General features: G+C 30.7%; 2 protein-coding genes across 2 annotated transcripts in view; one reads left to right on the plus strand and one right to left on the minus strand.

Moving 5' to 3' along the window:
• Nucleotides 1–27,379, minus strand: part of LOC139496181 (voltage-gated inwardly rectifying potassium channel KCNH7-like) — a 151,936-nt gene that overhangs the window by 71,335 nt on the left and 53,222 nt on the right. The window lies entirely within an intron of this gene.
• LOC139495335 (uncharacterized protein PF3D7_1120000-like) lies at nt 1,442–27,243 on the plus strand. Its single transcript, XM_071283640.1, has 4 exons — nt 1,442–1,461; nt 2,288–2,355; nt 5,684–5,773; nt 25,709–27,243. Exons 1-4 carry the CDS (start codon nt 1,442–1,444, stop codon nt 27,241–27,243), a joined length of 1,713 nt encoding a protein of 570 aa, XP_071139741.1.

Genomic DNA, 27,379 nt, shown 5'->3' on the forward strand with positions numbered 1-27,379 from the left:
AAAAGCCAACTGCCAAACAATGTCATATATTTATTCCGTTTTAAACATTTCACATCGATTTAACGTCTCACAATCACTATTCAACTGTGTGTTATCAAAAACAAGTTACCATTCATCTGTCATCTTTACAGACCTGTATTCATGTGTAATCACCAGTTACAAAAAAGATCGGTATCAAAATCTTATGTTTTCTCAGACAATACGGTCCCAGTGGATATCTAAACAATCATTAATTGGTAGCTAAATATATTTTGCCATAATTGTTTGGAACACAATCGTGTGTATCATGTTAACATAATTCACTCTTCCTTGAGGGAAAGACCTATCGATCAAATACCACTTAATCATAGCATCAAACACATGCTGTATAATAACTCACCATAGACACCAGAATTGAAATTTTGCATTTGCATCAAACACATGCCATATAAACTCCAGGATTGTGTCTCCCATTATACAGTAATCAAACCAAATACAAAAACCAAAATCCATCTTGAAAGTCCAATAACAGAAATACTAAACTCCAAGGGAAATTCAAAACGGAAAGTTCCTTATCAAATGTCAAAATAAAAAGCTCAAACACATCTAGCAATTACTGTGGAATTATTATTATTCGATGGATACCAATTTTCGTGAGAAAAGGTGAACCATAATGTTCAACAAATGCCAAATTTCCTATAGACTTGTATGCAATTTTCGCCAAAAAAACGCAATATGAACTAATATGTAAGTTTTCCTTAACCCACGAAAATTGATGCACAAAAAAATTTAAATTAAATGAATCCACAGTAAAGCAAAACAACTGTCATTTTCCTGTCTTGGTACAGGCATTTCAATATAGATGTCCATAAAGGATACCATACGGTCATCAAAAAATTTGTTAATTTCAGTCTTTTTTTCATACAAAAACATAGAATTTGGATCATTTCCCTTAACATATACCAGAAGATCTTGCAATATTAATTATATTTGACTTATCAAAGAACAAATGAAGAATATACTTGAAAATTACACTACATATTAACTAATCAAATTTAAGGAAACTTAGATAAGATGTAATTACAATAACTATCACGTGTAATGATCGGTTTGTTAGCTGCGTCATACTTATAATGACCATGGTAATTGTAGTAAGAATTAAACACTCGTATTGTAAGAGTAATGCATGTTAAAAGGTCAAAGATCCTAATTATACCAATCAATAAATCATTAAAGGATCCTTGATCTAATGTGTGAATGTTAAAAAAAAGGCATTTCACCGATTATTTGCTCATATTCTATTGGAAAAAATAGCAAATAATTAGTACATTGCATTTTCATGCTTTTAAACGGCAAGATCCTTGACATTCATGTTCATAATTCTTAGAAGGTATAATATAAGACCAAATAACAAAGGTGTAAGCACCTGTTAGTCACAAAAGGTGAAGTAACCGTTAAAAGCATGGAAAATAATGGCATGATGTATGTCAAAAAATAAAAAAAAGGAAAATCTATGCTCCATTTGTCTTTTTTCTACTCCTGACATTTGTTAGCTGATTTTCCCAGTTCAAGCTCATCATCTTAATGTAAATCAATAAATCTTCACTATACAGCCAGATAAAAAGTGACAGAACAAACACTGTCGTGGCTAAAACCATTACAACAAAACATATCTAAATAGTTTAATATTGTTTTGTAGTCACTTGGGACTAGACTCTCTGATAGCAGAATTGAAATGGCGATAAGCTACATTTTGATTTGGTGATTAACTGTGGTTCAATACTTTATGACCATGGCATCTATTATAACTATAGTGGGTATTAAGATAAAGTGGATTTTTATTTCCGGTACTGATACTAGTATATATCAAGGCTAATTACAAGTATTTTAAGAAGTTAAACTCAATTTTCTTGATAGACCTTCAAAGAGTTGAGATAACTTCTTATGTATTTCTGAGTTCATAAAGAACCAATTTGCATAATATATTTGGTTTTTCGTTGCACAAACAAATGAGAAAGCTATTTAGAAAGAATAGAAAAATAATTAGCAGAGGAAAAAAACCGACGAATTGATAGCAAGAGATGTGAAAATCTGAATTCTATGCGGTTTTATTTTTTAATAAAAAAAATAAATTAAGACGCCTTTGCTCCTATTTTAAAAAGAAATATGGTAAAAAGATTCAAAGGGATTTTCTCACTTACTGAACAACAAAAGGTAGACTTGATCAATTTCATAACTATCAAGGTGAATTAAAATCAATTAAGCTTAGATTTTTGTTTATATTGAAAACTATATTGACATAATATAGCAAGGAGGAAACATCTTGTCCAAGACAGACTCTGCCGAAAGAAAAAGACAAGCACGACTCGTCAAACAGTAAAAAGTTAACCTGATATTAAATTCTGCTGCGCCGACTAGATTGGCGATTGCTAAATCTGAAAACAAATATTACTGTCTTTTTTTGTATCATTAGAGTTTATTTAAATAAAGAATTATTGAAAACATTAATACTTTTCAACAATATGTGTATTTGAATAATGAGTCTTAAATAAAGCAATGTTGTATAACTTTTTGACCAAACATTAAACATTGTTTTTCTTTCTTATGATTCATTTTGTAGAATGTGTCAATCCATAAGTTTGTATTGAAACTACATAGCTTTTCATAAGCCGAAGACATAAAAGAATACGAACATTAATCCTTCCAGCTAAAAGTTTTGTTATTGAAATAATATCTCAATACATTTTGTAATATAAGACTCATGTAATTAATTATTATTTTCCCTGCTTCCCTTAATCATACTTCTAAAAATATCATTAATACGGATTGACGTCTTTAGTATGCAATCTCAGAACACAGAATTAAATATTTGATACGAGCCAAAAGAATATGTTTGGAGACATATAATGTACATTTGTGAAAAAATATAATGTGTCAAAGTTTGCCTCTTGTATGACATATAAAGATATACAATCGTGTCTCAAATAACGCAAACATGCAACAATTCTTGCAAAATTAAATGTTTATACATTTAGAAGTTTTAAAAAAAAGATACAGATTGCTTTGCAGTATCAATACTAATTGTAAGTTGTTTTACTTGATTTTATCATTGATACGAAAAAAAAAAAAAAAAAAAAAAAACGCTTGGTAACGGATATATTCTAAAGAAAGACTAAAAATTAAAAACAAACCAATTTGTTCTGGACATGTCCCAGATTTTGTAAAAAGTAAAAAAAAAAAAAAAAACGAACCCCAAGGAAAATTCAAAACGGAAAACTTTTTCAAAATAGAAAGTTAAAACTGATTTAATCTCATGTAAAACGTTTAACCTCTAGATATAAATACCCATATGCATGTTCCTGTCAGAAGCCAGGGACCTTGTTAGACTAGTGGTTTTCTTATGTAATTTCCTTTAGTGTTTGACATTAGCCAATTTGATGTTAAATGAATATCTTTGATATATTGTATTGTGACTGATTAGACGATTTAGAGCTTGATATATAGCTTGATATATAGTATAGACGTCTGTCGATTATTGACTATCTTTTTTTTTTAATCTGGTACCTTTTGAAGGCTATATTCGTTTGTTTCTCTGTCCTATATTTTCTCCCATTTATTTATTGTAGCCCTGTCGTGTAATGTTGTCATTTAATGTTATAATTGACATTGCCATTAAAACAAGAGGTTTGGCATGCCACAAAACCAGGTTCAACCCATCATTTTTTTCATAAAATGCCCTGTACCAAGTCAGGAAAATGGCAATTGTTACATTATAGTTCGTTTCTTTGTGTGTTACATTTTGGTGTTGTGTTTCTGTTGTGTCGTAGTTCTCTCATATTTGATACGTTTCCCTCAGTTTTGGTTTGTGACCCGGATTTGTTTTTTCTTTATCGATTTTTGAGTTTCGAACAGCGGTATACTACTGTTGCCTTTATTTATGTAATCTTCTGAGTATCTTTTTGTTATTTGTGTCCATAGGTTGCTGTTGTATCACTTTGTATATTCTTTTATCACTACGGTTTACATAAAAAAGATCCCAGTACGCCATTAAATCACTATTAGCATGTGACTGCCGTCATTTATCAAACATGTCTTAAACTATTAATTTTCTGTTTTATTGTTACACATGGAAAGCTGAACATTGATGTATCGAGTTATATTCTTTGCCGCTTCATTCAATTATCTGTGTCATTTCTGCTATCATAATTTTCATTTTGAAGCCGTTCAACAAAATAGAAATATCCCAAGGCGTTCGACCTTCATTCAATCGTTAATTATAAAGCATTGAATAGTTCTTCTTCAATTTGTTGACCTTTACAAATCATGCATACTGAGAAATTATAAGATTCTTTTATTAAAATATATTTTGCTATGTGCGATACAAATACAAAAAAAAGATGATGAAATAATAACAATGACAATTAGGTAGTGTTTTCAATTTCATATATGTGATAAATATACATAGTTAATTAAGTCGTTAACACTTGGTAGTTACAAAAATTGTCCAGATCTTATTGGTTACGATGGGCAATTTCTAACATTAAACTAATTGACATTACTTTATGATACAAGTTACAATCACTTCGATTTTAGTAGACCGTTTGTGAAACTTTTATTTTTAAATTTTGGAAATTTACGATATTTCACTTTTTAATGTCATCAAAGACAGCTGAAATTAACTGCTAAGTATAAAACATATAGTTTTAATAAAAACACTTTTTTTTAAATGAGACAAAATTTTACCGCCGTTGAAGTCCGGGCGTTGCAATTGCACTAAACAAATGACTTCGGTGGAAATGAACAAGGTTATACGGCTTCCTGCACAAAACACATCATATGTGTAAAGCTACAAGTCATAATTCAAATTTAGCAACCGTATCAACAGATGTTTGTTTTCGAATGTAAATGAATTCAATTGTTCAAAAAGTGGTGTTAACCTATGTTACATATTGGATTTTTTTTACACTTTGTTATATGGTATCGGATGGTCGACAACTAGCTCTTTTACTTCATAACTTGGTCACTATTATGAAACAATTCCTTACAAACACATCGTAAAAGCCTTACATTTGTACGTTAGACCAAACTGATTTGTTTGATAAGAATAGAATATTTTTGTAGAAGAACGAATATGTAAACCTTCAGATGATAGTTTGTTCTTTGGTTCAACAGCGCAGCTGTTCTTCTTCGAATTCCATCATCATATTGTTATGAGGCAAAGGCAGAAATTCAGAAGCAATAAATTATTACAAAAGATGCAATATTACAATAAGTGTTATTAACAATGCAGTGATATTAAACCTTTCCGATAAAAAAGGTTTCAATTACTTTATTGAATAAACTTCATCAGACAATTCATTACATGATAGGACTCTATACTAATTGTCTACAATAATATAAAACCTCGCCGAGGATTTAGATGTAATATTTTTGTATTAAATTATCGGCTTTAGAAGCATTCAATTTATTGGGAGTCATATTTGCTATATAAATCGTCTTATAGCCTAATAAAGTAATCTTTGTTTATGAAGGTTGTATGGGTTTCCGGTCTAATCAGCTAGAGCACAAATTGTATTATGTGGTCAGTTTTTTAAATGAAAGAATCAATTGGATGTTTTTTCTAAAAACTGATCCCGAGGAATTGATAGGTATGTTATTGACGGTCCTTATAGTGTATAATGCACATGTATCTTTTCATTTTCAGAGAGAGAGAGAGAGAGAGAGAGAGAGAGAGAGAGAGAGAGAGAGAGAGAGAGAGAGAGCTTTTCTAATACTGATGCGCATGAACTGATGGGTATGGTATTGCCAGTCTTTATATTACAGTTCAGCAAAAAGTCTAAGATTCACAAATCTTCGATATGCTGGAAATGATTAGTCGCAAAACTTTACTTGTACAGGCAAGCTAACTTGGTATATGATATAGACTAAAGTAGCAATACATTTCTTATAAAAACAAAAGTATAAAAGGTATTGTAATTCATTTGTTTTGTATGACTAAAAAACAGAAATTACAAGACTTTCCATTACAAAGGGTAGACAAACCTATTAACATTATCAAAAAAATTAAAATCACAAAAATACTGAACTTAGAGGAAATCAATTCGGAAAGTCCATAATAATCGTGGCAAAATCAAATTACAAAACTCATCAAAAACGAATGGACAAGAACGTCATATTCCTGACTTGGTACAGGCATTTTCAAATGTAGAAAGATACTAACAAATCTTTACCAGAAAAATACGTTCTTAAATTAGTGGATTTGCAATTCAAAGTAAAAACCCGGGTGAATACAATGTCAACAAATCTAAGGCAAATGATATAAAAAATATTTAACAGTTTTGTTCTATAATATTTTGGTTTAAATATTTGCATTTGCTATGCAAAACTATAAGCTTGTTTGTCATTGATACAATACATAAACCACTATCTGTATATTTCAAAGAAGATTGTGAATTCAGAAAAAGAAACATGACAAAAGGTCGTAGACAATAATTCATTTTAAATCCATTTGTCAAAATAATCTTTCAGTTCAATCTACAAACCAACACATCCACGATGGGATGATTACACTTTTTACATCAGTTTTCCTTTACTTAACTTTTAGCCATTCTTATTAATTGTTCTTTATCAATACGCGTAAAGGTGTTTTTTATTATCTAATACAAAAATGTATAACAACATACACATACATTACTAAACTGCTATCAATGAATGTTCACATTTTTTTCAGAAACCAAAGATAAATAAATTACATAAGCTGAGTGTCTCTGATATCTATACCCAAAAACTATTTTACAATAGAGACCGAGAAACATGTTGAATGATTTCCATGCAATTATTTGTTTTATTGAGCATTTGACAAGCTTTGCATCAGAAGAATATACAAACGTTCCTCATTTGCATTCTCAATTTTACCAGTATGTATAATTTAAAATATTGTCCGACATATTTTTATATGGGATTTAAACTTCTGGCAAAAGAAAAAAACAAACAAAGTTCATTAGTAGACTAATGTTACCTATTATAGGATACAAAGAATATACATTTTATCTTGTCTGTAAATGTAATTGCACCAACATCAATTAATTTTTGAAGATTGTCAATAGATGAACATTGAAAACACTAAAACAACAGACTGTTTATAAAGCACTAGTTTAATATTTAGAAAGTGCTTCTGCAGGTTTAACAACCGAACTAATAACTACTTAAATAAGTGTGTTATGGCACATGTGGGCGTTGAAACCTTTTTGTCAATTGTGCATGTAAATATGAACTGTTATTTGATACACAGACTTTCTCAAAGATGCAACATCAGTTGTGCATATAAATAAGAATTGTTAAATTATATCCTGCATCTCTCACAGATGCAGCGGCAGACGTTGGTATAAATATCAACTGTAATAAAGCGCTCAAGAAACGTTCGATCAAGAAGTCTTATCCAAGCTTATAATTATACAAAATTAGCATACAAATGAAATCCAATTCTATCTTTAGTTAGCATTCGAATTGTAAGTTAATTACACCGAGCGATATTTGAAAACCTTTGATTTAATACATATCAGTTGGAAGTTCAGGCTGCATAAATACAGAGATTATGTCAATCTTAAGGCAATAAATAACTTCCAATGCAATTTGGCATAAACAAGCTTAATTTACAGTCCTGTAAGGTTTCCTGTTAAAATTTAGAAAACATATTACTCAGGTTTGGTGTATTGATTTTTGTATTTTAAGATTTCAATGAAATATGACAAAATTAATTGAAATATTTTTTGATTCAGTAGAAATGAGTTTTCAGCGATTGGAAATTTTTAGATTTTGTACCAAACATAAAACACGATTAGAAAAAAACTTTTAAATTTGTAAGAAAGCAAAATTATATCTTTCCTAATTCTAGAATAAAAGTTGTATTTTATAAAATTCACAATTAAGTTAAAAGTGCAATTCGAAATGGAAATTCAAATGAATCATTTGGATGCTGGTCGCTTCAAAAATAAAAAAAAAAAACAAGTTACAATTTTAAAGTGTCAGAAGCGCTTTTCTTGATTAACCTTCATCAGGAACGCTTAGAGCCAAATACTTGAAAGCTAAGGATGTATAAATTCTAAATTCTCTAAATTTAGACCAAAGTAAATTATACCAAGCGATACATGTTTTCAGACTAATGGATACGAAAAAAACTGTTCTTCGTCTTTTTTTATGAAAAAAAGGGAAAAAAAAAGATGATCAAAATCGCAATACTGTAAATATTGCATCAAAAGAAAGTTTTTGTTAGTATGTACAATTAAAAATCAGTATATGTCACACTTTTATTAATAAGATTCAGATATATCAGAAGGTACTGTGAGGCTGTTTGTAGTAACATATGTACTGTAGTTATCATTATTTTTATGAACCGTTTTGTTTTCTGTTACAACATGTACAAAAAGGGCAAATACTATCTCAGGGAACAAACTAATAACATATTATAAGTCGAAGATCAACTTTCAACACCATAGCATCGAAGGATAAAACGACAACAAGACAAAAGATACAACACTACAGAAATCCGAGGGTGGTACATCAGTCAAATTAATGAAAGCGTGGCATAGGCAGCATATATGGTAAACACTAACGTAAAGGTGACTCAGATAGGTAAGCAGATCATGTTACTTAGATGTTCATGAAAATGTAATAATAAACCAAAAATGAATTGCTTATAAGAGTTGAGCCATTTGAAAACTTTTTTTTTATTAGTTTACCTTGAGTTATAACGTTTTTATATTTTACATAATGTATTAACAGACGACAGTTTCGCCATGTTTTCAACACGTAAAAAATTGATAAACAAATAAAATGTTGAATACATGACTAGGATAATAAATCACGACAAATCCTTAATGACTAGACTATGTTTAATTTTCCATGCCGCTAATCTTATAGGATTTTGACGTGCTTAGAATTCACATTTCACGTTTTGTGAGTTATACAAATCTATCGCCCGGAAATTGACCTGGAATTATGGGACGTATTTCATAGTTAAATACGTAAATCCTCCCATCCGTCATTGTCGTTTGTTAGAAGCAGGAGATTCAATCAAGATTTGGTGAAAAAAACATAATGAAATTGAATTACATTTGAAAAATGTGAATAGCATTTCCTTTGAATTAACCTTAGTTTTTACTTGTAAATTGATTAAAACATATTGACAATTTTCTCATTTACTTACATGCATGAGTTTAATATAAGTTATATGATTACAATTGATCTGTATATTCATCATTCTAAATTAATGTTTCAAAAAATTGATTGATTGATTGATAGGTTGGTGATTCGTGCTGCATCAGCACATACACAATATATCGCGTCGATTAAAATATTGACGACAACTTCTCTGTTAACTGATCTATATTTGGACGTAAGGTCACCAGTATTGCTAGGCCAGGGCATAATATTACACAGTAAAATGTTATGAAAATTTAAAATCAAAGTCTACATAAACTGTAAAATTAGCAGAAGACGGCGACATCTATGCTATTTCCTATCTATGTATAAAAGATATGTCAACTGAAGCTACATGATATGATGCTGTTTCATAATAAAATCTTACAAAATCCTATAGCTCAAATCTTTAAAACAGTGGAACAAATTTATATTGAGTGTCAGATTTTTGACATGGTAGAGTCATATTTCAACGAAAATAATTTCTTATATCTGGTTTAATAGCTGACTAAGAGATTTTTTAAAGAAAAAAAAAATATTGTTAAAAATATTTGAATTTCATATGAAATAAACTTACATTTTCGTTTTTAACATACTTTCAAACGTATGTTAAATCGTGTCATGAAATGAAAAACACAGATATGACATACTTTAAACATAATTGTATTCATTAAATATTTTTATACATAAAACAATTGACAGTGAGCAGTTAAGATTTGTTTCACAAATTAAGGTCTAAAATCGATATTTGAGAATGGATCCATCCAATAATAATAAATTGTAAGTCGAAATGACACTTTTATTAAAAAGCTAAACACAAAAGTATGTTTTAAATCGAAATTACTAAAACAGGAGACCAGCTGAAAACTTATGATTTAATCTTAATGAACGCTATAAAAAAACCTCGATAAACACATAAGCATATCTTGTCCGGTAGTGATTCTTTTATTTTCAAAACAAAAACAACACGTTGATTAGAGTTGAAAACCAAAACTTCATAACAACTAGTCTATAATCTGGTAAAGTCAAATAATGTCTAGGGGTAGAAAAACGTAAGTGACATTCACATTGTATTCTGTTTGATAAGCTCACCAATGTTGACAACATAACAGAAGTATAAAGCAAGGGTTGTCAAGGGTGAGGGCTAGCTAGCTAAACAATCAAGTTTAACACACCTTATTTCTCGTAAATTGCCTGTGCCAAGTCAGAGTTATGACGTATGTTTTTATAGACGTGTTCCGTTGATTGATAGCGTTTGATTTTGTCAGTGTTATTGTGACGTTTTAACATTAACATAAACAGTATGACATAATAAATATGCAAAAAGGCATCAGTTAAATCCCAATAGTAATGAGCATACAACAGGACAATGGAGAGTTATGTTGAATCTGTTATGCAATGGCTTGCCGCAACAAAATAACAGATATAGGAAGTTGGTGTATGAGTGTCAATGAGACAACTCTTCATCTAAGTAACAATTTATTTATAAAAGTAAACCATTATAAGTCACAGTCCCGCCTTCAACACGGAGCCGAACAGCAAGGTTAAAGGGTCTAAACAAATTATAGTGTAATACCATTCAAACGTGAAAACCAACCGTCTAATCTATTTACAAACGAGAAACGAGAATCACTCATTAACCACATGAACAGACGACAACCACTGAACATCAGATTCCTGACTAAAGACAGATGCAAACAATTGCAGCGGGATAAAACGTTTTAATGGTACCAAACCTTCTCCCTTTTCTGAAACAATAATATCACATCACAACATAGAAAGACACTCTATTAATTATCAATTGGAAGGCTTAACTCCATCAGAAAAAGTAGTAGCACAAAAAAACCTGATTGTCAAGACTTGTTTCATAAGCATATACCAACGAATTTTTTTACCAATTAATATATGAACAGATATATTTTTGTTATGTAAACCCAGAAAATACAATTGTTATATATAAAGTGCATGTTGACTCAAAGAGTGACTTAATATTTGAAGTGCATGTATTGATATCAATCAAATCAGTTACAGATGATTAATGTATTTAGTTTTTAAATGTCACGCCAATCATGTATTACTGTTAGACGGGTAATTCTATTGCAAATTACATTTGTTTAAAAGAGCATACGTAAAATGTGCAAAAAAGGTGAGGCTGGTTGTTTGTAAGTTTTATAAGTGTTAATAACGTTGATTTATTGTGATGAAATGAATTTGAGGAATGGGTTTTGTAAGCAGCATAAATGAGATTGTTCAATTTGCACTTATATTTTGTATAATATATATCTTAATCTTAATGTATTATATTCCGAACAAGATTTAGTCGTTAGCTCGCACTTAACTTTGATATTCTAACTAGGGAGATGACAGAGCTCGAACAATTGTTAATGCCATTATTTTGTTTTGTCAAAGTTGGTTTAGAGGCACCGTACTGATGCTCACTTATCTGGAAGGCAGGAATCACTGTTCAAAGATTGTCTGTGTCATATTTTTAAAAAGGAAAAGGAAAATAACAATGGGAAAATCAACGCCTTTTTGTCAACAAAAAATAGAAAATCAATGGCAAAACTAAATAAAAATCAAGTAAAAACAGCTTTTCACAAAACCGTAAATATACACCAAAGTTTCAGCGACACAAACATAACCGACTAACACATTTTTAGCTAGTTATAAAACCAGATTTAAGTCCACCATTTTCTATATGAAAAATACATGTACCGAATCAGAAATATGACAATTATTATCTTTTCGTTTGATGTGTTTGAGCTTTTAATTTTGCCATAGGATTAGGTTCATTTCTTTTTGATTTTTCCACAGAGTTCTGTATTTTTGTGATTTTACTTTATATTGATAAATATTCAATACATGATACATGATAAACAACATAAAAAGGAAGATGTGGTATGATTTTTAATGAAATACTTATCAAGCAAAATTCAAATGATGTGGATGTTAGCAATTATAAACAAACGCATGGCCTTTAACAATGAGAAACACCCATTTTATAACGCCGGCTATAACAGACATACACAAATATGAAACAATTGAGTGGAGAAAAAATTATGATCTACTTCATTATAAAACAATTCATAAAAAAGCAATGAAACAGTCATGCAAAAACGTCAATTGCTGACCTACAGGGTACTGATATGTGAAAGGCAGATTATAAATGTTAAGCCTGTTCAAAGGCGCCAATCCATCCCTAACCTTGGACAACAGTACAACCTGCCGTTCTCACTTTTTACGTAACAAATTTGAAATGTTGTTCCATATTAATCTAAGTACCATTATATTTACATATTTAAACAGACTTCCTTAAATTAATAACCCTCTAGAAATATAATAATTTTTGCAATCAATGTTAATCTTTTCAACAAAACTGAGTTTAGAAAACAGTCTATTGCAGAATAAAACACTAGCTGATCAGTCAATATTTATCTGTGAAATGTCATGGCAATTGAGTTTTTTTTTTTTAAATTCAACTTTCACTTCGTTTCAAATATACAAAATTGATTAACAAACTAGCCTGTGTCGCTCACCTTGGTCTATGTGCATGTTAAACAAGAGACACAGATGGATTCATGACAAAATTTTGTTTTTGTGATGGTGATGTGTTTGTAGATCTTACTTTACTGAACACTCTTGCTGTTAACAATATATCTATCTATAATGCACTTTGCCCTCTAGTTCCAGAGAAAAACATTTTTTAAAAATATGCCACAGTTTACAAAATTTATGAAAATTACTAAAAATTTACCATAAAGGACAATAACTCCTTAAGGGGTCAATTGACCATTTTGCTCATCATAACTTATTTGTAGGTCTTACTTTGCTGTACATTATTGCTGTTTACAGTTTATCTCTTTTGATAATAATATTCAAGCTAATAACCAAAAATGTCAAAATTTCCTTAAAATACCAATTCAGGGGCAGCAAACCCAACAATCGGTGGTCTGATTCATCTGAAAATTTCAGAGCAGATAGATCTTAACTTGATTGTCAATTTTACCCCTAGTCAGATTTGCTCTAAATGCTTTGTATCAGAGAAATAAGCCAAAATCTACATTTTACCCCTATATTATATTTTTAGCAATGGTGGCCATCTTGGTTGACTGGCCGGAATGATGATTGTGGTCAAGTTTGGTTAAATTTGGCCCAGTCGTTTCAGAGAAGATTTTTATAAAAGATAATAAAAATTTAAGAAAAAATGGTAAAATTGACTACAAAGGGCAATAACTCCTTAAGGGGTCAACTGACCATTTTGGTCATTTGACTTTATTGTAGATCTTACTTTGCTGAATATTATTGTTGTTTACAGTTTATCTCTATCTATAATAATATTTAAGCTAATAACCAAAAATGTCAAAATTTCCTTAAATTTACTAATTAAGGGGCAGCGACCAAACAACCGTAGTTTCAGAGGAGAAAATATTTGTAAAGTTAACAGATGACGCCGGACGACGACGACAGACGACGACGGACGACGACGACGACGGACGACGGACGCTAAGTAATGAGAAAAGCTCACTTGGCCCTTCGGCCAGGTGAGCTAAAAAACAAACCAAAATTTAAGCATCTTTTTCAAACATCAATATGACGAAAAGAAATGTTGGTCAACAGATTAAAATTAACAAACATCGGACCACAAACTGTTCGGAAGTAACCAAGAGGGCAACAAATAGCCTACTACATTAGACCTGTTTCTTTGCAAATAAGTCAAACCCCAATTAAAAAATAATCTGCCATAAAGTTGCGTTATGTATGAGTTTACAAATCAGAATGACTGCAAATGTAAAGCAAATGTTTTATACAACAACAATTTGATTCGAACAGAATTGCCAGATTGTCAGACATAGAGACCTCAACGAAGATAAAAGAGCGACAATCCATACATAATTTACAGTGTTTTCTATGACAATGTATAATTACTTCGCTTTACATTGAATGTTTCACAACTACGAATATTAGTTTTTGTCAATAAATTGTTGCCGTTGCAAGATGGATTTAATTTAGTTATTACACATTTGTTTTTATGATACCTGAAAAACTATAGGAAAATAGTACTGTATAACTGATAAGTATTAAAATATTTGACAGGTTTACTTTGATTACCTCGCTTTTCATTGAATGTTACACAAACTACGATTATATGTTTATGTCTATAAGTCAGTCCTATGCAATAACATTAACGGTACCAATTTTCTTGCACCAGATGCGCATTTTGACAATACATGTCTCTTCAATGTTGCTCGTGGCCAAAATATTTGAAATCCAAAGCTTATATAAAAGATGAAGAGCTATAATCCAAAAGGTCCAAAAAGTATAGCCAAATCCGTGAAAGGAATCAGAGCTTTGCATGAAGGAGATACATTCCTTAATTTATATTAATTTATATCATTTTGTAACAATAAATTTTAATAACACAAAAAATCCGTATTTTCATGCCAGTACCGAAGTACTGGCTACTGGGGTGGTGATACCCTCGGGGACTTATAGTCCACCAGCAGAGGCATCGACCCAGTGGTAGTAATAAAATTAACGGTACCTATGCAATATCTTTAGTTAGTCAACTTCATATTTGTTTTTATGATACCGGAATTAAAACTAAAAGAAAATGTCACTGCAAAACTTTGCGTTTTCTAATATCATACAGATTTGCTTTTATAACTTCGCTTTACATTGAATGTAACACAAACTAGAATTAACGTTTGTCGTCTATAAGCCAGTGCCTTTGCAAGACAGATTTAATTAGTTAATTGCATAATTGTTTTAATGATACCTGAATAAAAAACTAAAGCGAAATAGTACAGTATAAATTAAGCTTTTTCAAATATTTTACAGATTTACTATTATGATTATCTCGCTTTACATTAATTTTTTCAAAACTACTATAATAATTCTTGTTTTCCGTCTATAAACCAATCCCTTTGCAAGATATGTTTAATTAGTTAATAGCATATTTGTTTTTAAGATACCTGAAAAAAAATTACAGTAAAATATTACTATAAAACTGTTGCTTTTTCACATGTTCAATAGATCAAACAGTTTAAATGTATAAAAAGGCATTCCAGCCTTTTATCATCAATACACGCATTCACACAATCAATAAAATACAATGAAGATCTACAGTAATGAAGTGTGATATGGATGGCATGAATGAGAAAAGAGATGTCAGATTAATGGAAACAATATGACCTAAGTCTGATGAATGATGAAACAATCAAAAAGTCAACAAATTGAGTATGCTCTTTCTCTGCATGATATATAACATATTATTGAAAATCTACATTGCATAGAAAAGTAATCTTTGAGAGATAACTCATAATGGAAATGTTTCTCTGTATTAGATATACCATATTATTGTATATTTACATTGCATTTAAAGTAGTCGATGAAAGATAACTCGAAATAGAAATCGGCAACAAGTCAATCTTATTGTTATTAAAGTAAAAACAAACGATTGGATACCTACAAATACAGAAAGAGGGAAGCCTATGATAACTAAATATGAAAATAAAGTCTAGAGAGTAGAGGAATATCAAAATAGAAAAATGTATTTGCAAAGATTTAAAGAAAAACAGATGTCTTGTTTTTGTTATGTTCTAGCTTGGCTTCTGTCTGCGAAACATTATCGTTATTCACTTTTACATGTTTTAAAAGAATCTTGTTTAAACCTGCATTGTGTACAGAGAACATCTATCAAGGAAATCATGATAGGAAATACAAGCCCTGGACAATTGTTTCAACTTGAAAATATATACTTTGTATTCTGTAGGAATGATGTTTTAAAGAAATTGAATGTTCAGTTTTAGGAAGCTCATCTCTTTTGTTGTTAAGTGTTGTTTTCAGCCGAAACTTATTATCAATTTATGTTTGTTAGTCAAGATATGATGCAGTCTTAACTGTATATTTTTTATCCTTTAAATCTAGTTCGTTGGAATCGATGTGTTGAACATGGTTAGATAATTTTGAATTAAGTAGTGAGATAAAAAAAAATCATCTACTAGTACATGTTTATAGAGGAAAATGAAATTTTTCCTCCGTAGAAGTCAAGTATGAAACCAGCCTCGAGCTCATATGATTAAAGGGACCACGTCGTCATTAAGACAATTTTGAATTAATTAGTGAGATAAAAAATCTTACATACCAGCTCCTTTGTTCTAACAGGGGTGATCTAAGATCACCCCAGTTTGAGTTTCTTTGTTAGACTCTTGTTATGCATGCTTTCCTTTGTTCTGTAACATTTTGGCGGGAATGACAAATCCACTAAAAAAATTATAATCAATTATACGGAAAAGAATATCTATCAAAATGGACGAGGAAAAATCCAGTGTATATGCTGGGATTCGAACTCAAGACCTTAAGCATATCCAGCCACGACACATACCACTACACCAGGACGACTGGATACGAACTAATAGTAATTTAACATACATAAAGGAAGTAAGATATTTTTATAAGTGGGGCGAGTTGGCAGACCTTTATTCAGTGGGGTTTAAACCTTTTTCGTTCATAAGTGAGTTGTCAGACTGATTTTTCATTTGATTTTACACTTTTTCAAAAGTGGGGCGAGTCAGTAAACAAGAGTGGGGTGATATTTTTATAAAGTGACGATATAGTGTTGGACGATTGGCCAGTGGGGCGAGTTGACATTGTTTGATATCTACTCATCGTGTTCGGGGGTCATAAAGGGTATACATCATATAGTAATATATAAAGTATATTAAAATGGTTGTGTTGCGTTCTAAACTACATTTTATGAATTGTAAATGATTTTTCGTCTAATCTAAAACAGCTGGGATGTTAAATAGTTATCCCACTCGGACTTGGTGTGTCAGTGTTAGATCACCATCTGGCCTCCGGCCATCGGGGTGATCTTACACTGACACACCGCGTCCTTGTGGGATAACTATTAAATCTACTAGTATATAGAGGAAAATGAAGTTTTCCCTCCATAGAAGTCAAGTATGAAACCAGCCTCGAGCTCATATGATAATAGGGAACAAGTCGTCATTAAGAGGTTGAAAGTGTTTCCCCATTTGCATGACGATGTATTTTTGAAAAAAACAAGCCCGTCAAACGTACATGTTTTTCCTAGTAGCAAATGTGATGTTAATCAAGAAAGAAGCATCTTAAGTATGTCAGTTTCAGCGAAGATTGTGATTAAATGAGATTGTGAACAATTGATAATTATAATAGGCCTTTATCTGAAATTCTAATTGCATGATGTACAACATTTAATGTTTCAACAAGTTTATATTTTATCAAGAAGATAACAGAAAGGATATTTCAAAATTCATCATAACACTTGATAAATTTCAGGTGACTGCGGAATGTTTCCGAATTTACTCGTGTCAACAGCGCTAAAAAAAATCATGTAAAGTGAACATGCACGATTATAACGCAACATTAACGCCATGACATTGACCAGAACATAAAAACACAGTATTTGTAGATATTTATAAACATAGGTTCGCAAACGGTTAGTATTTTTGTCTATTTCTGCTACTGTCATTTGGATGGATTCTGAAAACAAATAGAATATAAACGTTTGAAGTTACCTTACTACATAACAAACCTGAAATAAATGCATTTAATCATCAAAATGAAACAAAATGCGTAGAACCAATAAAAGTAGCAACCTTAACTGAGAACAATGTATCAAAGTCGATTATTTCCCCTGTGAACAATCGGCAATCCTAATAGCTGTCACATTGTTACACAGTTTACATGTTTCACGATGAATTATGTAATTCTCGCGTTATTTACGCTTTGTTTGACAATGCAATCAGTGAACAGTAGAGACAAATACCACAAAATCAATAACACAACGGGGAAATTCCAATGTAGGGAAGTGGTATACAGAAAGAACAATGATTAAAGACCTGTCGGGTAAATTAAGAACAATATGAACAAATGGTGTAGGCTGTCAACGAGACCTAATTAATCATGAAATTAATGTCAACGGGGTCAATAAATGGAGCGGTTATCCGTTTCATGGAAATAAGAAAAAAACTAGTATTACCGTTTGAAATATACTATGTGTTGTATTTAGGTAGGACTTATTTTACAAAATATAAACTGTTTCAGAAGAGGAAAGACAATTTTGTTTTATTACAGTTCACTTCTCCGTTAGAAGCAATTAATGTACTTAACACTTTACTGATTGATCATTCACCAGTACAACTTCTATTATATTTTAAAGTTATGTTATAAATATGAGAAAACTGAAACAATAAGCCATAATATAAAACCTTTTATAACTTCAGGTACAGTGATTTCTAAGCATTAACTGATTACTGTTGCAAATAACCATGCTAAATACCTTTACGGTATAATGTTATTGTAATGTTAATGTTACATCTATTATTAGTTGGACCGAAACTGCTAACACTGATTGCCAACTGGATACTACGCGTAAGATGTATGGTAATTAATAGGTGTTCCCCAGTTATTTTGGATATGTATTTACCTGAACTTTCCGATGTACGGTTTTAGATTCCAATGCGATTCTAAATGTTTTCCTTTCAGTGTTTAAAGATGATTCATAAACTTACGAACTTTGTGTTTGAGTACAATTGTAATGAATTGCATTCTAGTTTTTACATGCTACCCTTCCTATATACTATAGTAGTGATTGAAATCTTTTTTAAGTAACTATTTCATTATCATTTATATCATGTTATTATAATGTGTATGGTAGTGCACTTAATGAAAGTACCTCGCTTATATAGAGTTACATTCTTACTACATAAAATTATATAAAAAAGATGTGTTTAATTGACAATTAGAAAACTCTTCACAAGAGACACTAACAGCTATAGGTCACCGTACAGCCTTAACAATGAGCAAAGCCCATACCGCAAAGTCAGCTTTAAAAGGCCCCGACATGACAAATGTAACATATTCAAACGAGAAAGCTAACGGCCTTATTTATGTACAAATAAATGAACAAAAAACAAATATCATGAATATGTAACACATCAACAAACGACTACCACTAACTAACAAGCTCCTGACTTGGGACAGGCACACACATAAAGAATATTACTAGTATATTTCAACTAATGTTTTTTTTTTATTAATTTGTGTAAAAGTTTCTCTCGAGGAAATACCTTACGACGTATGACTAAGAAAAGACATATCAAAGTCGTAACAATATAATGCAGATTGTTTTCATTTAACAGTCAACAAAATTGTTAGAAGGATGAAAATTGCTCTCATCACTTGTGGCACCGAGTGACGCTTGTTTTAAAATCAAAGCATTATAATCGAACATGTATAATACTTTATAAACTGACATGTTTCAACATCTATTGTAGTCTGTATTTAACCTTTAAGGCTACAAATTACGTTCAAAAACAGTTTTTCCACTTCCTATACCATACTTAATGGTAATGGATAAACTGTTGATGGCCTCGGTTTGAAGATTAATGTTGCATTCGAATAGTTTGCACATTTTCCTATTCATCAATGACTTAATGGGTCCCCTGTGACCCATTCACCATTCGGAAGCTGCTACATTTCAACACATTGCAATGGTTTACTATATCTGATATATTGTTCTGTGTGATTTACGTATTGTTAAACAACGTAATCAACGACTTTACAGACACAAGAGCAAGGTCTGATAATAAATATTCAAAAACACATTACTAAAAGAAATATCAAATGATGGTGGGTTATTTGAATGTCATTATGAAATCACAAAAAAAGAAAAATAACAAAAATACAGAACTTCGAAGAAAATTTTATATAGAAAAATTATCTTGGGGAAATGGCAAAATCAAAAGCTGAAACAACTTGTAAAGTCATTTTCGTATGTAATATATACTATGTCTTCATTTTGATACTAATCAGTGGTGCTGCACGAAATCCATTATGACAGATTTATAATTTATAATTATAGTTAAAGTTAAAAAAAGTCATGAGAGTGAATTGAATCTACTTGCTGTTTATTCAATGGCGTTACCGCAACATATCGATCAAGATAAATTGTTTCAAAAGACAACACAACTAACGTGGATGTCTTTAAAAAATTAACGTTGAAATGAGCGCTGCCATAATTCTTTTAACCATTCCTTAAATCGCGACATATAAGCATTCAGAAACATAATGGCTCTCTAAAATTATTGACCGAAGCTGTCAATGTTTAGGTTGATTATCTTAACAAAATATGTGTCCATCAATAGAAATTAGTTTTATACCGGTTATATTTATCAGAACATCTCTTTACAGACTTAAAGTCTATTTCTTTTAATAATCAAACAGGAAAAAAAAATAATTGACTTAACGTTTGCACTTTCAGACTTTTAAAATGATGTTAAGATTACAGTAACCATTTAAGACATAGATTCATTTACTAATACCTGCTTTTGAATTTGGTATTTTTAGAACTTGAAGCATTGTCATTGAAAATTATAGATGCTAAACAATGGGAGTAAACAATATTTTCGTATCAGTGCAAATTACATTATTTTTTTTGTTATATTCTTTATAGCACACAACGACTGAGACATTGGCAAAACCAATACCAATATCAATTTAAAACAAAAAGTAAGAGAACATGTTGGGTTATTGACCACTATGTACATGTGACCAAATGTTTATAATATATCCACTATTATAACTCTCAATTTGAAATTCGAAGACGTAATCGACCGACGTCTATTTGGAGTTAAATCATACAATACAAAGGAAAAGCATTGGATAACCTATTTAAACCGACTTTCTTTAAGAAATGAAATACGTTTCAAAGTTGTTGTATACTAATTGTCAGTTGCTAAAAGCATTAATCTTTAAATATTACAACTCTAAGATATATCGATTTTGTTCTAGTTTTTACACATATTTCTTTTGTTGAACCTTTAATATTACAACGTTCTTTTGTGGCTGTAGTTTTCAGTACTTGACAAGTATTCGTTATGCTAGGCACGATTGCATGACATAATTTAACTATAGAACAATACTGACATTCAGGTCTAATAATGCCAAATTATTAGTTAGCTGCAAAGGTTGTAGACTTTACATTAAATCAATTCTACACAAAATAAATGTCTTCAGACTAGAAACAATATTTGAAAGATCTGATTATGTTGAAACTCTAAAAAAGGCCTTATATTGATCTAAAACTTTGATGTTCAATTCAAATCAAAATAACTGACAGAAAATGATTTCTTTTAAAGAGCACATCTACGTATACACCGACTTAAGAAAATGTTGAAAATGTTGGGGCAATCTTTAAGATATAAAAAAGATTCATTAAAAGTAGAATTAATAGTTTGTTCTTTTATATCTCATATTTACCATTAAGACACGACTTCTGTCTAGAAATATATAAATTTTTTCTGTTTTAATAGCTTCATTTGCTCAAAATAATAGTTTTTCAGTGTGATTATTTCATTGTATTGTAGATAATGATAAGTGATTAGTAGATACAGCTTGAAGATGTCAACTTTTGATTGTAATTCTTATACAGAAAAAATACAACCTACTCAGTCGTTAATTTTTTTTCACAAATAGTCATTAAAGATACCAGACGTATAATTCAATACGCCAGTCATAAGAATCTGAAACTCATCGTGTGAGGTCGAAACAATTTGAAGGCCAAATTACTCCAGAAGTGTGCAAGTACGCAAAAACAAATATATGAAAGCCACAAAACAAATTGCGTTATATCTTGCAAAGGTCATCAATTATTTGAGGTAAAAAAACACTTTCAAATCTTTCATAGACGAACAAATTTTAAATTTGATAAAGCTTGATTTTGAATATTCCCTTTTGATCGCTGATCATAAACTAGTTGATATTTTGCTGTTGCTTTCTCGGATATACTTTCAATTATCTTAATCAATTTAATAACAACCAAACATTTTAAATCTTATATCACAAGACAAATCTTGAATGTTAACTTTAGTTATTTTCTTTTCTCTGAGTATAAATTAAGTATCGCCTTACGTACAATTTTTCTTTAAAAGGATTTTTATACAGCAAAATATGATTAAATTCTTTTTAGAGCAATACCTACAAAAGCTAATTGGATATTAACGTCTAAGCAAAAACTGAATTCCAATGAATTTAATTCATATGTTCTCAACCAACTATTTCCATTGTATGTTCTAAACATAAATGTCTCAAATCGTTTATGTCTAATGGCATTTTGATATAAACCAAATGAATGTTGGTAAAGCTATTAAAAAGAGACCTTATAAAATAACTATTATTAACGCCTACCAAATAAACACAATTAAAGTTATTGCATGTTGTAATGATGGAACAGGGCGATGAAGCATATTATACGAACAGTCTAGACGTATGTTGTTTTGCGTATTTTCATAGCAATAAAAGATAATGTCCGTTTTTTTCTTCTTCAGGAAACCGGTTAGACTTTATTATGGTATCTTCACAGAACAAAGCGTGGGGCAGTAATATTCCTGAAAGTTACAAAAGAGTGACGAAAGATGCCAGAGGCACAGTCAAACTCAAGGATCGAAAATAAACTGACAATGCCATGGCTAAAAATAAAAAGACAGACAGACAAATAATAGTACAGAAGACACAACATAGAAAACCAAGGACTTAGCAACACGAACACCACCAAAAACTGGGGGTGATCTCAGGTACTCCGAAAGGGTAAGCAGATCCTGCTCCAATTAGCATTTTACAATTTAGTTTGCCAAAACAAGACTCATTCAAACCTTATTGTTCCGAACAGCGACCACTCTGACTGATTGTACTTGATCATTTCACCATTTCACCACATTGCTGAAATAACTGACACGTTTCTGTGTGTGTTACATTTTAACGTTGCGTCGTTTGTTTTCTCTTATTTTTGAGTGTAATTTCACATTGTGATAAGACGTGTCACGGTACTTGTCTATCCGAAATTCATGTATTTGGTTTTGATGTTAGATTTGTTATTCTCTAGGGATTTTGTCTGATGCTTGGTCCGTTTCTGTGTGTGTTACATTTTAGTGTTGTGTCGTTGTTCTCCTCTTATATTTAATGCGTTTCCCTCGGTTTTAGTTTGTTACCCCGATTTTGTTTTTTGTCCATGGATTTATGAGTTTTGAACAGCGGTATACTACTGTTGCCTTTATTTCTGAACAATATTTCACGTTTTTAATAGCATCAAATACATGTATATTAAATAAGCAAACCAATCTACAGTCAACATAAATTTAACTTAATGGCAAAACTACTTTAAAATCAGTAGTAGTAAAAGTAATGAACTATATGGTAAACTCAAATAGGGGGAATTTAAAAAAAAGAAAAGAAAAACACTACTCCATCCATTGTGTGTGTATGGAACGTTATTCTAGATTTATCTTCATTAGGAATGTTTAAAATTTCACATTATCAAACACACGACGATATTAATCAACGTAACGAAGGAAATATAACTCGCATTCCTGACTAGGTAAATGACTTTTGCTATGGAAATTACATAACCACAACCAAATCCAAGGTTCCCGTTTAATGTCAGGTAATCCAACAAGGCTATTAGTCGATAGCAATACCCATTTAGTTATCCTATTTAGTAAGGATATTTTTAATCAATTGATGTTAATTACATATTTTCTCAATGCTACAATCATTACATTATGCATAACAAATCTATAATCTCTTAAACTGACGGAGACATATTTATTAAACGAATCCTTGTTTATACTTTTTTTCTTCCCTTTTGAAACAGCTTAACATCAATTTATTTCCATGAAGTTAAAAAGAACTATCAAGAGGAATATTTTCCTCACCATAGTTAAAAATCTTAATTCTTTCATGAAACATTTATAAAAATTATACCACTGAATTTAGTATGACACGATATTTCTCCAACCGAGTGAAAAATAATTATCAAATTTTACAAAAATCGACGGAGGAATCTATATCAAGAATACTTTTTAGGTGATATGTAGTTAACATTTATTTCTGGGTTCACTGATTTGCAGATCAGACTTTTTATTTTTACTATTTGGCCTGGACAATATTTCCGGTCGTCTCAATCGTAAAATCACGCGAAGAATCCTGTTTATAATTGAGGAAAAAAAAGAACCGTGCACAAATGTGAAACTATGCATAATAATTCCATTGAAATACAATTATACAACAGCTGTATGAGAAAATATTTCGGCTATGAAAATATCTAAAGACATTTTTTTGTTATTTTCAAACTTGCAATAGATACATATTCTTTACACTTCTTTCATAGTATTAGTTCTTTAAAATGAAAAGCATCATATCATTACTAATCTCTCAGTTCGTTTATTATAAATCTTATTGCCTTCGTTTGTTGGTGTCGTTAACAGATAAAGATAATTAGATATTACCTATGTATGTGTGAATGTGTGGAAGATAGTCTTATATTAACTTATGCAACACACTCGAAAGTTAAGGTTAAGTATATTTGTTCATAACATACATTAAGAACTATGATCAAAAAATTAAGAATATCAGATAAGTAATAAAACATGTTAGTGTATAATAGAAATGCAGATGGATATTTTTGATGTAAAGACGTTGTACTGAACTACCATGTTTGTAGTGGTACTAGGGCTAGGATACATCGTCTAGACGCACGTCTTCCACTGTGGGGCGTATAATCGTTTATTCTATTATATAATTTCGTGCTCCGTATCAGGCTAGCCACATGTTATTCCCACGTGTACACTTAATAACATTGTATAGATATTTACACTATCGATAATTATTGTATTGCTGTCCCAAATGGAGTTAAGTTTATGGTTTTTATTCTCATAATGTGTTATGACGATGCTTTACAAATATTTTAGGCTGCAAAAGAACTTTATAAATATATATTCTGCCACACAAACTCATAAGTTACAATACATTCACATTCGAAATAGGAACACTTCTATTTCAATCTTTAAAATGAGAAGTTCACCAGGAAGAAACAAAGTCAATATTACGAATGGATATGGAGGATAATTACGCAAAGCAAATTAATCAAGCTTGTGAATTATCAAAATGAAATAGACTCTACTGAACCGATCGAAGTGCATAATGACTTTTAGAAAGTTTAATAGTATGCGTACTTGCGCAGTAAGATCTTTTCGGGTACTCATCGTTTAATGTCATATTTGGTCCCTGCATTATAACAAGATAATCCTCGATCTCTTCAAATTATGCCTTGTGTTTTTATTCTCACCTTAATGATAAGGCGAAACAAATCAAAGTGATATTAAAACTCAAAAGTCGAAAAACAAATTTACAATGTCATACAAAAAACTACCGAAAGGCAAACAACAGTACACAAAACACAGCAAACCAACCTAATACTGACAATGTAATGTTTAAATTTTATCTTAACAGTTCAAACATTTGCGTGATTTTAGATATAGGTTACAGCCTTTAAAAACCTGATTTGTAAAAGGTATAACTGATATATGAATTGATGGTAGGTAATCAGTAATGGTAGGTCAGGAATCAGAGCAAAACTTAAATCTAAAATCAGTGATGGTAGAAGAGAAATCCTGAATGGGATAAACAATAATAGTTTTTGGTTGTCCATAAGCAATCAGAGACAATCCAAAATTTAAAATCAGTGATGATATAACAGAAATCATTGATGATAGAACAGAAATCAGTGATGACAGAACAGAAATCATTGATGATAGAACAGAAATCAGTGATGATAGAACAGAAATCAGTGATGATATAACAGAAATCATTGATGATAGAACAGAAATCAGTGATGATAGAACAGAAATCAGTGATGATAGAACAGAAATCAGAGATGATAGAACAGAAATCAGTAATGATATAACAGAAATCAGAGATGATAGAATAGAAATCAGTGATGATATAACAGAAATCAGTGATGATAGAACAGAAATCAGTGATGATAGAACAGAAATCAGTAATGATATAACAGAAATCAGAGATGATAGAATAGAAATCAGGGATGATATAACAGAAATCAGTGATGATAGAACAGAAATCAGTGATGATAGAACAGAAATCAGAGATGATAGAACAGAAATCAGTAATGATATAACAGAAATCAGAGATGATAGAACAGAAATCAGAGATGATAGAACAGAAATCAATAATGATATAACAGAAATCAGAGATGATAGAATAGAAATCAGTGATGATATAACAGAAATCAGTGATGATAGAACAGAAATCAGTGATGATAGAACAGAAATCAGTGATGATAGAACAGAAATCAGTGATGATAGAACAGAAATCAGTGATGATAGAACAGAAATCAGTAATGATATAACAGAAATCAGAGATGATAGAACAGAAATCAGTGATGTTAGAACAGAAATCAGTGATGATAGAACAGAAATCAGTAATGATATAACAGAAATCAGAGATGATATAACAGAAATCAGAGATGATAGAACAGAAATCAGTGATGATAGAACAGAAATCAGTGATGATAGAACAGAAATCATTGATGATAGAACAGAAATCAGTGGTGATAGAACAGAAATCAGTAATGATAGAATAGAAATCAGTGATGATAGAACAGAAATCAGTGATGATAGAACAGAAATCAGTGATGATAGAACAGAAATCAGTGATGATAGAACAGAAATCAGTGATGATAGAACAGAAATCAGTGATGATAGAACAGAAATCAGTGATGATAGAACAGAAATCAGTGATGATATAACAGAAATCAGTGATGGTAGAACAGAAATCAGTGATGATAGAACAGAAATCAGTGATGATAGAACAGAAATCAGTCATGATAGAACAGAAATCAGTGATGATATAACAGAAATCAGAGATGATAGAACAGAAATCAGTGATGATATAACAGAAATCAGAGATGATATAACAGAAATCAGTGATGATAGAACAGAAATCAGTGATGATATAACAGAAATCAGAGATGATATAACAGAAATCAGTGATGATAGAACAGAAATCAGTGATGATATAACAGAAATCAGTAATGATATAACAGAAATCAGAGATGATAGAATAGAAATCAGTGATGATAGAACAGAAATCAGTGATGGTAGAACAGAAATCAGTGATGATAGCACAGAAATCACGGAGTTGCAAAACAGTAATAAGCATTGGTTTTAGGACAAAACTCAAAGACAGAATTAACAAATATAATCAGACAAAGTTAAAACTGAATTAACTTAAAAAAATTAAACACACTTTAAAAGTGGGGCGGCTTAGTACAGAAATTTGACAAAATTATGCAAATGGTGAAACA

Source organism: Mytilus edulis, chromosome 11, assembly GCF_963676685.1.
Source record: "Mytilus edulis chromosome 11, xbMytEdul2.2, whole genome shotgun sequence".
Classification (NCBI taxonomy): domain Eukaryota; kingdom Metazoa; phylum Mollusca; class Bivalvia; order Mytilida; family Mytilidae; genus Mytilus; species Mytilus edulis.

What these genes read in the sequence shown, in the direction of transcription:
- LOC139495335 (XM_071283640.1), top strand. Translation starts at nt 1,442, where the DNA reads ATGGAAAATAATGGCATGAT. An exon ending in CAAGCACGACTCGTCAAACA is followed by an intron (nt 2,356 to 5,683) that starts GTAAAAAGTTAA and finishes TTTCATTTTCAG; the next exon opens with AGAGAGAGAGAGAGAGAGAG. An exon ending in TGATGCGCATGAACTGATGG is followed by an intron (nt 5,774 to 25,708) that starts GTATGGTATTGC and finishes GTTGTCCATAAG; the next exon opens with CAATCAGAGACAATCCAAAA.